The sequence below is a fragment of the Sitophilus oryzae genome, unplaced genomic scaffold, assembly GCF_002938485.1.
Source record: "Sitophilus oryzae breed Bouriz unplaced genomic scaffold, Soryzae_2.0 scaffold_1521_pilon_pilon, whole genome shotgun sequence".
Classification (NCBI taxonomy): Eukaryota; Metazoa; Arthropoda; class Insecta; order Coleoptera; family Curculionidae; genus Sitophilus; species Sitophilus oryzae.
Window position 1 is genome coordinate 993,293 of NW_022146194.1, and position 14,105 is coordinate 1,007,397.

At 31.7% G+C, this 14,105-nt stretch overlaps 1 protein-coding gene across 5 annotated transcripts in view; it reads right to left on the reverse strand.

Annotated features, from left to right (window-relative positions):
- The window catches only part of LOC115878690 (eukaryotic translation initiation factor 4 gamma 1-like), an 81,573-nt gene that overhangs the window by 63,845 nt on the left and 3,623 nt on the right, over positions 1–14,105 (reverse strand). For 3 of the 5 annotated variants that reach the window (XM_030895264.1, XM_030895267.1, XM_030895263.1), the window contains exon 2: positions 3,112–3,143. In XM_030895264.1, coding sequence (XP_030751124.1) covers positions 3,112–3,143 — 32 coding nt within the window. Of the gene's footprint in view, positions 1–489; positions 527–3,111; positions 3,144–12,838; positions 12,979–14,105 lie in introns of those variants that run through there. The other 2 variants (XM_030895266.1, XM_030895268.1) reach the window with 2 other exon arrangements.

Consider the following 14,105-nt stretch of genomic DNA (forward strand, 5'->3'; position numbering starts at 1 on the left):
TTAATTGTGTGTAATCAGTATAAATTGTGTGTATATAGTGAGAAAATAAATCCGTAAAAAAAGTATTTTATCATGAGTTTAAATTAGTGGACCCACAGAATCCGTAACAATAATTTATTTTAAGCATCAAAAATGACAATGACATTTTGACATAAAATTGAAATTATTTAAATAACGACAAAACCTAGGTAAATGATGCATTTCTCGTAGAATGCAAAAATCACAAAATACAAGTGTTCTATTTAAAATATGCAATTGACAAGGATTTTTTGAGTCACAAAATGGAAAATATAACCTTAACTTGAATCATTTGAATTTGTAGCCAAATAAAATCGTAAAAAACTTTTAAATAAACTAGTTTCGACAGACGATATCCAAAAAATGACAGATAACAGATATTAATGTCACATTTTCTATGAATAGAATACAGAGTCATGCATTGTAAAAATATCTTAAAAAATATTTTTTTAAAATCAAAATTGCAATAACCTCTCATCCTGGGGCGATACATCCCTGCACGAACACGAAACAAATAAAAACATACACTGAAACCACTAACAATAAACTGCACAAAACACTATCCAAAAGCACTGACAAACGTTCTGGTTCGAGTCGAACCAGGAACTGAATGAGATTCTTTAAGATGCTCAGTACCTGAGGGTTTTGGGAACCATTTTTCTGACAAACAATTCGCTTAAATTGCCATTATGGCCATTAAATAACGAGAAATATAAAGGTAGACAATGGGACACCACAGACCCTTAAAGGGATTATTGCCACGTTTTACAAAAACAAGGTAATTATAATTCTATCAGTCATATAAAAATATGGTACTATGATAAACTTTATTCAAAAGAAATAAGAGTTATTTTATGGATTTTAAGCCGATTGGTTCTTACTGGAGAATATAGTGTAAGGTAAAACCAATGATAATAATAGGAACAAATAATGGCGTCCAATAAAAGTTTGAATTTAAATTATGTTGTAAAATTAAGTCTTGGAAAGAATTCCCCCTTTTATTACACAGAACGGCATTTTTATTGTAATAAAACTTTAAAGGCTGACAGAACATTATTTTGTGGCTATTTTCGCATAAAAAAACTGATTTTGGAGCAAAGTAATTTACTAGCCTAAGTGTCGCTAACCATGTTAGTATCATCAGCAGATTTAGTGGAGTGCGCAGAGACTTTTACCTCGGAATTCAATTACTGTGAATGTATTAATGTGAAATTCCTTCTGTATTGTGTTTTATAGATAAAATACTAAAATGTTTACCCATTTTTTTTTCGTTGCTTTTAATTTTTTATTTTAGTAAATTCTTAATTATTTCCTTCTTAATATTTTGATTTTTTTAATTCTTTTTCTAAGTAAATTTATTGAAATAAATAAATCTAATGCATAAGCTATACCTGTTCTGCTTATATTCTAATCATTGAAATTTTGATTTAAATCAAATTATACAGGGTGGCGCGTCATATACGACGCGGTTTTTGTAAGGAGAACAAAAGTTTATATTGAAGTGAAATTTTCTGAGCTTATGTAAGTCAATTTAAAGTATTTTCTAAAATTATGTAGAGTTCTACAGGGTGTCCCCAAAAAAAGTTACACATCAAAGTTATGTTTTTTGTTATGGGACACCCTATATATTAATTGATTTTTGGATTCTAGTAAAAAAATAAAGGTTTGTTCCATTAGAAAAGTATATGACTAGAATGTATAGTTTTTGAAATACATTCACCGACACAAAAAATGGGCACCTTAAAACTCTGATGTATTTTAAAAAAGTTAATATATTTTATTTTAATGGGCCGATTTTGATGATTTTTTTAAGCAGTGTGTTACCAAATTATTTGACTTCTTAGTATCTTTTTCTAAATTAAAAATGAAACTTTCCATCTGTTAATTATACGAGGGAAAACAAAATGTTGATATTTTTGATGAAATTTTGAAACACCCTGTGAAATATGTTAGAACAGCAAGAAATTTAAAAATTATTTTATCATCTAGATAAATCCTTTCTCGATGGTTTGTTTTTTGGTTCATCTCATTAGCTTTATTTTTGTTGGAAATATTTCGTTTTAAAGAAGGCACTAACATTTTTCGTAATTGTTACATTAAGACCATGCCTTTGCTTTTGGGTCTAGTCAACACATCTAGTAAGTTCTGGTCCCGAAGCAGGCCTTCTTGACATAAGATTTGCTTCATTTAATCTTCTTCTTGTAGTCCGTTAGTTAATATGTACGGTTCTTAAGTGCAATTCGTTATCAATTTGAAAAGCTGGCAAACGGCGGTTTCTTAGCGACAAGCTTGCAATAAGTCGATCGTCTCGATTAGAAGTTCTCATACGAAGGTTCCTGGACGATCCACATGGACGTGGTCATAATTCAAAGACCATTTAATATACTCTATGGTATTAAGGTATTTTTGGAACCAGAATTTTACAGCAAATTCACTAAACTCGAATAAATAAATGATATATATTTGACTCACCCTGTACATCTATAAAAATATTTTTGAAATGTGAACTACTATTAAACATATATTTTGTAAAAGGTTTGGAGTGAAAATCTCAAAGAGGAATCCTGATACAGAGCCTTTTCCGCAAAACGGAGCCATCTTGTATGTATGTATGTTTATTTAAATACTAAAGTGAAAGCAACGAATTTAAATAGGTAAACTTTGTAATATACCTTATTAACAATACAATGCAAAAAGTTTTATAAAAATTCGTTCACAGTAAATGAATTCCGAGGTTTGTATCTCATAAGGGCTTAAAGCACTCCACTAATTAGCTGATTACTAAGCTGTAAAAAAATAAACAGCTCCCGATTTTTCTGAAGTTTGAATTTTCAACTTATGGCCAGTTTTAAGAAAGAAATACTCCACTGTGCAACTCGTCTTTACTTTGCGTAGGTATTTGCTTTTTAAAAACAAATATTTGTTGACTGATTCATACTCAGTTTTCTACATTTTCACAATAACTCTTACATCAAATCATTCAAAGTTCTGTCAAACAACAACTAAGCATCGAAAATAACTGAAAAAGATGTACAAAAATCAAAGTTTAAAACTTTTGAGATTACCCTCGTAGGGGTCAGCTTAGGTACTTACTGTTGGGTTGTTGAGGCAGTAAAGGCGGATATCTATCAATTCTAGTTAAGGAACTATAAAACTATAAAGTACTACTTGAATCGGGTAACATTTTCGTACAGGGAATTTTATTGATATAAACTGATTATATTTTATCAAAAAAACCTCTTCATTTTTTTATTCTATCTCTAGAACACGTTTCGTAGCGATAGAAAAAATTAAAAAGTTTATAAGTACTTAGTTTTAGAATAGAAATAATCTTAAATACAAGATGTATTATTGTTTAAATTACAATAGACATATTATGCATGGTGTTCCCGAGAAATCTGTACAGAATTAAAAACCAGGGCGTCAAAATTAAAGAATAATCTATTAGCATTCTTCTTATACGTTATGATCGAAAAAAAAACGGCGTCAGAGACAACAACCTACTTAAGAACAACTGGCAGTAAATGCCATTGTAATGTCGGTAAGCCACTGTTATGGCGTCTAGAGCTGGACCACACCAAAATTACCATCGATTGTCATTCCCTAGCCGTCTTTGACGCCATTTTTTTTTCGTTTGTATGGTATATAAACTCACAGGCACAAAATTCTGCTGCCTTAAAATTTTGACTAAGTTTGATATTTCATAACTTTTGAATTTGTAATCCGATTTTTATGATTATGGCATTAGTTTGTAGATAAATTAGTTGGCATTATTTTAATGGCTATTTCGGTTAGGTGGGTTTATACCGGGGTAAATCAAAACTTTTTTTTGCAATAAATACAAAACACCCTGTGGAAAAAATAGGATTTTGGATAAAAAAAACACTTTCCTGTAATCGTAGATGTATTCTTAACATTCCATTTTTTGAATTATCCTATTATGCCTATTCTTTTATAGGCTACACATTTTTAAATAAAGTACTGATATTTTTACAACCTTAAATTTGTTGAATAACATTTTAATAAACAGTGCTTTCCATAAAATCAATAAAATGAAAAATATACGAAATAATATACATGTACTGATTTCTTTCGAAAATCGACATCTATGAAACTATGAACCCTTCCTGGACACAAACGGTACATTGTGAGACAGGATATTGTAGAGAGAAACAAGCCCTATAACATAGGATACAACTTTTTAATGAACAGTGCTTTCCATAAAATCAATAAAATGATAAATATGCGAAATAATATACTTGTACTGATTTCTTTCGAAAATCGACATCTATGAAACTATGAACCCTTCCTGGACACAAACGGTACATTGTGAGACAGGAAATTGTAGAGAGAAACAAGCCCTATAACATAGGATACAACATTTTAATGAACAGTGCTTTCCATAAAATCAATAAAATAAAAAATATACGAAATAATATACATGCACTGATTTCTTTCGAAAATCGACAACTATGAAACTATGAACCCTTCTCCGACACAAACGGTACATTATGAGACACGAAATTGTAGAGAGAAACAAACCCTATAACATAGGATACAACATTTTAATGAACAGTGCTTTCCGCAAAATCAATAAAATGAAAAATATACGAAATGTACTGATTTCTTTCGAAAATCGACATCTATGAAACTATGAACCCTTCCTGGACACAAACGGTACGTTGTGAGACAAGAAATTGTAGAGAGAAACAAGCCCTATAACATAGGATACAACATTTTAATGAACAGTGCTTTCCATAAAATCAATAAAATAAAAAATATACGAAATAATATACATGTACTGATTTCTTTCGAAAAACGACAACTATGAAACTATGATCCCTTCCCCGACACAAACGGTACGTTGTGAGACAAGAAATTGTAGAGAAAAACAAGCCCTATAATATAGGATACAACATTTTAATGAACAGTGCTTTCCATAAAATCAATAAAATGAAAAATATACGAAATAATATACATGTACTGATTTCTTTCGAAAATCGACATCTATGAAACTATGAACCCTTCCTGGACACAAACGGTACATTGCGAGACAGGAAATTGTAGAGAGAAACAAGCCCTATAACATAGGATACAACATTTTAATGAACAGTGCTTTCCATAAAATCAATAAAATGAAAAATATACGAAATAATATACACATACTAATTTTTTCCAAAATCGACAACTATGAAACTATGATCCCTTCCCCGACACAAACGGTACATTGTGAGACAATAATATCCAACTCTGTGTATCTTATATAAGTTTTTCATGTCAATTTCTAATAAATGCCATATATAAGGGTCGGCTCGACAAAAATTATCGTCGTTGTCCGTTCAAAGGCTACTGCGACGCCGTTTTTTTTCGATGGCAGGGTAGTGCACGAGAGTAATAATTGGAGGGGCGATATTTAGATAGAAGCGATAAATGTCGGCAACTATGTTAGGGGAACGAAGGAAATTTACGAAAAATCGATAAATCGCGTGCTGCGACGGCAGATTCCAGATGCACAACAACGGAAGGCCGCGGCCCGCTCTATCTGGGTCAGGTCTACGGTTCGCTTCGCCTTTTTCAGCCGGGCCGGACGATTTTACTTTTTAAATTCCGATCAAACGTCAATACGTCACCACGTCGCCATTGTTAAAGCCGACCGGACATCAAAACAATTATTTCGATATGTTTTTTTTGCAATTGCAGCTTGATTCTTCACGAATATATCAGACTTATTGCCATTTTTAAAGGATTCGTTCTTATATCATATACCGGGTGCGTCTCGAAGTGGCCCACAATTTTGATTTTTAAATGACACCCTCGGTATATTTCTACTGTATTCGATAGAAAATAACACTCTGAATAAAATGACATATCATATGTCAACTTTTTATATTTTCAGTTAAAAAATAGTATTTTAAATCTCAATCTAGAGTGTCATGGCTGTGTTAAAAACACTAATTTTTAATTAAGAAGCCTTGGAAAAATAATTTTTGATCGTCTAATGTTTTTAGTGTCTTGTCCTGGTCGGTTAAAAGATGCCCAAATCGTATTTTTAATCATATCTCAATTTTTTCCAAATGGAACAAAGGTGGCTCGTTAGCATATTTAAAAAAAGGATTTTTTACGAATAATTTGGTACCACACTTGGCATTTTGAGGCAAACGGTCGTTATGAACCGCATGTTACAATTTTAAATAAACCATATGCGAAAATGTCATAAGTTGACATATGATCTGTCATTCTATTCACATGTTATTTTCTATCGAATAAAATAAAAAATACCGTGGGTGCCATTTAAAAATCAAAAGTTGTGGTAATTTCCGGTGAAACAGGAAGTGACCGAAAACAATTGAATACGTCAATCAATCCTAATTTATGTCATCCTACTAACATACCAAAGCACGTTTTTTTATCTGAAAAAATAAAAAAGTTATAGGGGGCGTGCCTCTTTTGAGACAAATTGTAGGTTTTTTTTATAGAAATACTTAATTTTTTTATTCACTCCTGATAACTTAATTATTAGAGAAAATACGGGGTTCGATATAGGGATAGTAAAAACGAACAAAATTTTCAAGGTTTAATATCAATTCCCACTAGATCCCTCTGCTTGAATTCGATATACAAGGTGAGTCTTAAGTAAGTGCAAATATTTTCAGTCCTGGTAGGGCTCCATAAAAGAAACATATTTTCTCTTCTTTTTTCTTTTTTTTCTACTGAAAATTGACACTGAGGCGGATGGTAAGTCTAGCGGGCAAAACATCAGTAGCGATGTTTGAGATTTAAATAAAATCTAAGAACGTAGCAAATGGTCTAATATATACATACATAGTAATCATAGAGTTAAATTCATTTATTTATTAACAACTTAATTTATTAATAAATAAATAAATACAAGATTGTTGTCCCGCTAGAATGACCATCCAACGCAATGTGCGCCGCTAAGCAAAATTAAAAAAAAATTTGCTTAAATTTTGAGAACCACTGGATGACTGAATCCTTTCTGGGTTTAAATTTATTCTACTACCTATGTTGACATATTAAAAAATTAAGTTTTTTAACTAAAAACTAAAAAAATTTTCTAAATTTTTTTTCCCAAAAAATAACTCATAGGCGTGTTTCTGGTGTCGAAATATACTACCCCTAAAAATATTTGCACTTATTTAAGATTCACCCTGTATATTTTTTTAAAAATAATTGTAGCTTGATTCTTCAAAAATAGATCGGACTTATTGCCATTTTTCATCGGACTTATTACGATTCGTTCTTATATCGCACACAGGATTGTAAAAGAGATAAGAAATTTTTAGTGTTTTTAAAACACCCTGTGCAATGAGCAACTGACAATTGAAAATATTTTGTGACATCAACTTGTAGCCAGATATTTTATGAACAATTTCCTTTTTATTCACTGATATCTCACTTATTACAGAAAATACAGGGTTTCAAAAAAAAGATGGATATTAATTTTACCAACATCGACATAAATACCGTATGATCGAATAAAAACGGCGTCAGCGATAGCCATGAAATGACGATCGATGACATTTCTCATATAAATTTACATATAAAATGACAGCGATCTTCATTTCATAGCCATCGCTGGCGCTGTTTTTATTCGATCATACGGTATTTCTTTACCATCAATATTTACAAGATGAAAAAAAAACGTGAGTATAAAATGAGACAAAATTCCCTAAAATCTCAACTAGAGCAGCTGATGCTCCTTTGATGCTACAATCTAACGTGTTCCCAAACATGTTCCATCGGATTAAGATCTGTGGAACAATGCATTGTTGACATTCAAAAAGTGGACACAACGAGCCATGTGAGGGCGGGCATTGTCGTGCATTGCAGAAAATTTACCCCTATATGAGGGTCGAATAGTACAATAGTATCTTTTGGTACATCTGGCATGTACCCTTCTGTATTTAACGCCGGCATTAACATATACCACCTTCAATAATGCAGTTCAAATAAAACTGAATTTGCCCACATCCACCTGTTCTTTAAACACCCTGTAGTTTCCTTAATAATTCAGATATCACAGTGAATAAAAAAAATATGTTCATAAAAAATCAGGCTACAATTTGATGTCAGAAACTATTTTCAATTGACAGTGGCTGACTCCACAAAACATCTAAAAGCAATAAAAAAATTTTGTTGTTTTTTAACAAGTAATTCCATAAACCCATGAAAATTCCATCAATTTAAACCATATTTTTCTTTGAATCCGACAACAGCGCCTTTTTTACTTCCGCTGGCCCAAAAATCTTATGGCTATAGATCATAGACTTAAAATAAAATATAGACTACACTATTTACATCTCAACGCGGACAAACAATATTTTTGTATACATGTTTACTTCTGGGTACAGTCGACCGAGCCTTCCTCATCCAGCCTATGTTGTCACGTCTTTAATATTATCAATATTTTTTTTCTTGTTATACACATATATTGAGATATTAATACTACAGTTTAATAAAGTAGGTTTTAATATTCCATAGATGTATTAAATAGTCCTTATACTACTAAATTATAAGTCGGATACTGTTTAAAAAGGATAAGTTCTTGACAATATGACAACACCGATTAGAGGCGAGGGAGCCTATTCATTCATTTATTACCTTGTAGTACGTGTCGCACGTGTGCGGTAAAGCTTTGTTGCCGCTATCTCCCCGGCTGTATTAACGCATTTTCTTAGCTTGTAGTCCTTAAATGTTTATTTTATTGACTTTTTCTGTTCAAGAACTATAAAATATGGTTTGCCAGTGCCAAATTTACAAGAAATTTGGCTTAAATAATCCATTTAAGTCTTGAAACGACTTTTGACCGGTAGGCAACTCTCAATTTACCCATTGGGAGTCAGTGGCGTTGTTGTAGAAAGTCGCTTATTTAGATAATATTTTAGTAAAATGTAAAATCTGAATTTTTTCTCTTACATTACATTATTTACTTACTTACATTGTAACAAAATCATAATTATAACCCTGTTAATAATTAATAATGTTTTTTATTAAAAATATATTTCGGTTTATTCTAAAATTATCAAATCAGAATCTAAAATAACATACAAGAATTTTAAAATGATATTACATTATGAAACAATATTTTTTAATATACCGGGTCGTCTCAAAAGTGGCTCACCCCTATAACTTTTTTATTTTTTCAGATAAAAAAACAGATTTTTATGTTAGTAGGTATATGACATAAATTAGGATTTATTGACGTATTCAATTGTTTTTGGTCTCTTCCTGTTTCACCGAAATGATTACATCTTTTGATTTTTAACGGCACCCTCGGTATATTGCTACTTTATTCGATAAAAAATGACACTCTGAATAGAATGACATATCATATGTCAACTTTTGACATTGTCGCTTAAAAACAAATCCTATTTTAAATTTCAATCCAGGGTGCCATGGTGTTGTTAAAAACACTAAGTTTTAATCAAGGAGCCTTGGAAAAATAGTTTTGATCGTCTAATAGGTTTCGTGTCTTGTCTAGGCCGGTTAAAAGATGTACATATCGTATTTTTAATCATACATATGTCAATTTTTTCAAATGGAACAAGGGTGACTCATTAGCATATTTGGAAAAAGCATTTTTTTATGAATATATTGATACCACACACTTGGTATTTTGAGTCAAATTGTCGTTATGAACCGCGTGTTACAATTACAATTAAACCATATGCGAAAATGTCAAAAGTTGACATATCATATGTCATTCTATTCAGAGTGTCATTTTCTATCGAATAAAGTAGAAATATACCAAGGGTGCCGTTAAAAATTAAAAGTTATAGTCATTTCCGATGAAACAGGAAGTGACCAAAAACAATTGAATGCGTCAATCAATCCTAATTTATGTCATATACTAACATACTAAATCTTAGTTTTTTATTTGAAAATATAAAAAAATTATGAGGATGAGCCATTTTTGGGACGCACCCGGTATAATAAAGACAGTACCCAGTTAAATAAATTTAGTTTTCATTTTATCCACTTCCTATCACCTTCCTTGCTTTAATGGATTGGATTTATGTTTTCTCTAATTTACATAAGACATAACTTAACCAGAAAAAAATTACAACAATCATATATTATTTTTTTCCCTCCCTGTCGCCGATTCTATTATATCTGTGGAATAGATCCTGTTTTGATTAATATTAGGGGTTGTAAATGTTTGACTAAAATTAATAATTTATTATTAATTTCAAAAATTACGTAATTTCGATTATAAAATTTCTTCTATAACGTGTATTTTATAATTTTTATCCTTTTTGGACTCTAAAACGTTTTTTTCTAAACTTTTATTTAAAAAAAACCTCTCCTAAATCTTAATAAAATATAAAAAAGTTTAAATACGATATATTTTTAATTTAATTATAGCTTCATTAAAATAAAAAAATTACCCGGCTATGATACGGAGAGTTCAGGTGTACTTGAGAAACGAAAGACAGTGTTGTATTTCTCGGCAGAGTCGTCAGGGAACGACCGTTACGACAGAGACAACCTATCTATCGCTCGTGTCGCACTCGTTATAACCTAAAACAATAACACAACAATAACAAGACAGTGTCTGACCGCATGTTCAAGCTATTTATGAATGAGATGCTCAGTCTATATTTTATTTTAAGTCTATGCTATAGATCGATTTCACGCAACCATTTTTAAGCCAGAGAATGATTTCATTCAAATACTACAAACAATAACTTCAAAAGGTATGACGTAAGTCTTGAATAACTTTCGTAGTATGCAACAAATTTAGTTCTAACAGGAAATAGGTACATAAGTCTACAACCGAAGATATTAGAAAAAAGTATAAAAAGTCTATTTTATAAAAATGTTCTTATTCTTTCATATAGAACTTAATAGGTACATGTGTGGTACGATTATAGTACTCACTTGTGTACAATAAAAGTTACTTAATATCGCACACAGGATGGGATAAATTTAATAATAAAATATGAATCTCCTTGTATTCTTATTTGAACCATTCATTGCATTCTTAAGAAAATAACTCAAATTTTTTTTTGGTATTTATGGGTAAAATAGAATAATTTAAATACCATTTATACAGGGTGGTCCGAACTGTATTCCGGAAACTTCGGCAGCATATTCTGCAGATAAAAATAAGTCAAAAAGTTCGTATAAATGTACGTTCTAAAATGCTTAGTTTCGGAGATACCGGGTGTAGAAATTTCATTTTTATTACGATTTTTTTCAAATAATTTCGGAAATAACGTTAATATTTGGATGAAAATTGGTGTCTGGAAATTTTTTGACATGAGAAATTTGATTTTGATATCAATATGACTCCTATTTGTAGGGGTTTACATGTGGTTTAATGATTTTGAAGTGTAATAACTTTTTGTCCGTACCTGTATAAAGCTACTGAGTGAAAAAATATACATTTCCGTCTCCGTGACTTTTTACGTAAAAAATATCTCTTAGTAAAAACCGCTACGAGCAACCGTTCTGAAGATATTTAGAACGGAAATAGTCAATACATGCCATTATTGACAAAAAATAAACACGTTAGAGTAGATAGTTATTGGACTGAAATAATAAATTTGGGAAATTTTTATTTTTTTATATTAATCATATTTTTTTCTGCGAGAAAATGATGAGAAAACAGTTTCTGTTGAACTTTTAGCACAAAAACATTTAAAATTTATTAGTTCAGTCTAATAACTATTTATTCAACATGTTTAATTTATGTCAATGATGACAGGTATTGATAATTTCAATTCCAAATATCTTGAAAACCATTACTCGTAAATGTAGGTAAAAATCGTCGTAAATATATTTTTCGTCGTATATTTTTTTACTCAGTAGTTTTGTACAGATACCGACAAAAAGTTTTTATTCTTCAAACCAGTTAAAAAATATGTAGGTGGCGCCCTCTACAAGTAGGAGTACAAGTAAGCATATTGACATCAAAATCAAATTTCTCATGTCAAAAAACTCCCAGGTACAAATTTTCAACCAAATATTAATGTTACTTCAGAAATTATTTAGAAAAAATCAGAATAAAAATGAAACTTCTACACCCTGTATCCCCAAAACTAAGCATTTTAGGGCATACATTTATACGAACTTTTTTACTTATTTTTATGTGCAGAATATGCTGCCGAAGTTTCCGGAATACAGTTCGGCCCACCTTGTATGTATACGAAGTGTCACAAAAAAGGTTCAAAATATTTCAAACAATAAAGTTGATGATTGCATCTCGGAAACGAAACGTCAGATTGAAAATCGAATAACATCAACTTATAGAGCAAGAAAATTAGCAAGAGGAATGTAAAAATGTTATTGTCATATCCGTTCAAACAGAGTCAGAAAAGAATAAAAACAAAATCGAAAAAATTCGGTTTTCCCAAAAATATCTTGGGAAATAATCCAATGAATTCTGATCATATCACCCCTAATTACAATTCTATTCAACCCCATAAGCTTTAATGCGAATATATAACATCGAAATATAAAATCCCCAGAAAAATCATCCCCTCGTCTATCTCGACACCCCCTACAAAAAGCACATTTTTGACCGCCAGTCACCGACAACTTTATTGATTGAAATACGGTGTCAGCGAACGAACGAGGAAGCGGGGTGGACACATAGACGCAGGGGAAGGGGGCGTAATGGCGGACAACACGTGCCCGAACGTCTAGCACTACCCTCCCCTCGAACAAGGGTAGTTTACCTCGTTAAAATGACCAAAAACAACGAGAACATGCCAGTAAATCTGCCAAAAAAGATCTTGAAATAGTTTTCTCGTAATAAAAAAGGGTAAAAACGAAAAAAAAAACTGGAACTTACGTTGGGGAGACATCATTCTGTAATGATGGGGCGGCGGAGGTAACAGGCATAGCCCCTCCTGTTTAACTGGACCCCCCGTAACATATCTCGACACCATGATTCAGCCCGCAGGCAAAATTTCCTTCCTGCGCTAGCACGGGCGGTGTTTCGATAACACGACCACCCTGTATATATTTCTGTCGCCGTACTGCACGCCGCACGACACGCACATCGTTTATTCGTCGAAGAAAAACCGGAAAAGTACCGAGATACGCTTGGAAAAAAATCGATATCTAAGGGCGAGTCGAGTGCACTGAAGATTTTCGCGATTTTTAACGAAATTTTCCAACGTTTTGAAACACCGACGGATCGAAGAAATTCGCGATTTTTTGGTGAAAAAAACGTAGAATTTTAAGAACGGGAACTTAAGGAAAAAATACGAAATTAAATCGACCACGCCATTGCACGATGTCCGTGTTGCATCTCTGAGAGGGCTGCTAGAGTCTACTTCTGATTTTGACCGTCGAACCGGCGCGGTTGCCACGTTGACACAAGGAAATATCCCGTGTCATTCACTTTAGGAAAGGCAAACGACACCAAAATATCGTGTTAAGCAAAACACACAAGGTTTTCGCACTTATTCAATTATACCCAGTACATACCATACGATCGAAAAAAAACGGCGTCAAAGGCTGGCGAATGACAATCGATGTTAGTTTTGGCAAAGTCAAGCTCTAGACGTCATTACTTAGCCCGTATTTTTCCTTATTTTTAATGGCACTGGCAAAAAATGTCTTTAAAAAGTCAAACAAATATAATTGTTTGTTTGAGAATATAGTCTGTAAAACGAATAACTTTGAATTTGACAGTTCCCGCAGACTTTTCTAGTGTTAATTTTATTAGGTTATCAACTTGCGGCCATGCTGACGCAATGCCGTCTCTAATAGAACAGCCTCAGAGGGAGATTTATGACGTCACGCTAGTTAGATACTACGGATTAATAAATATGTTGTAGAATACATGGAAAACATAATTATTCCTCGTATTTTTGGTTTGTATTTTAAAAATGATATAGTTTACATGAAATATACATAATATACAGATAATAAATACAATATATATACCTATTTATAGTAATAAATATTTTGGCAGATAAACTATAAACCATACAAATGCAGCAAATGTTTTACAATATGGCTGAAATCGTACTCCATAGTCAATGTAGATAGTTTTTGTGTTAAGAATAATAATTTAAAAAAATATGTTTAATATGTAAGTTTATATTAGT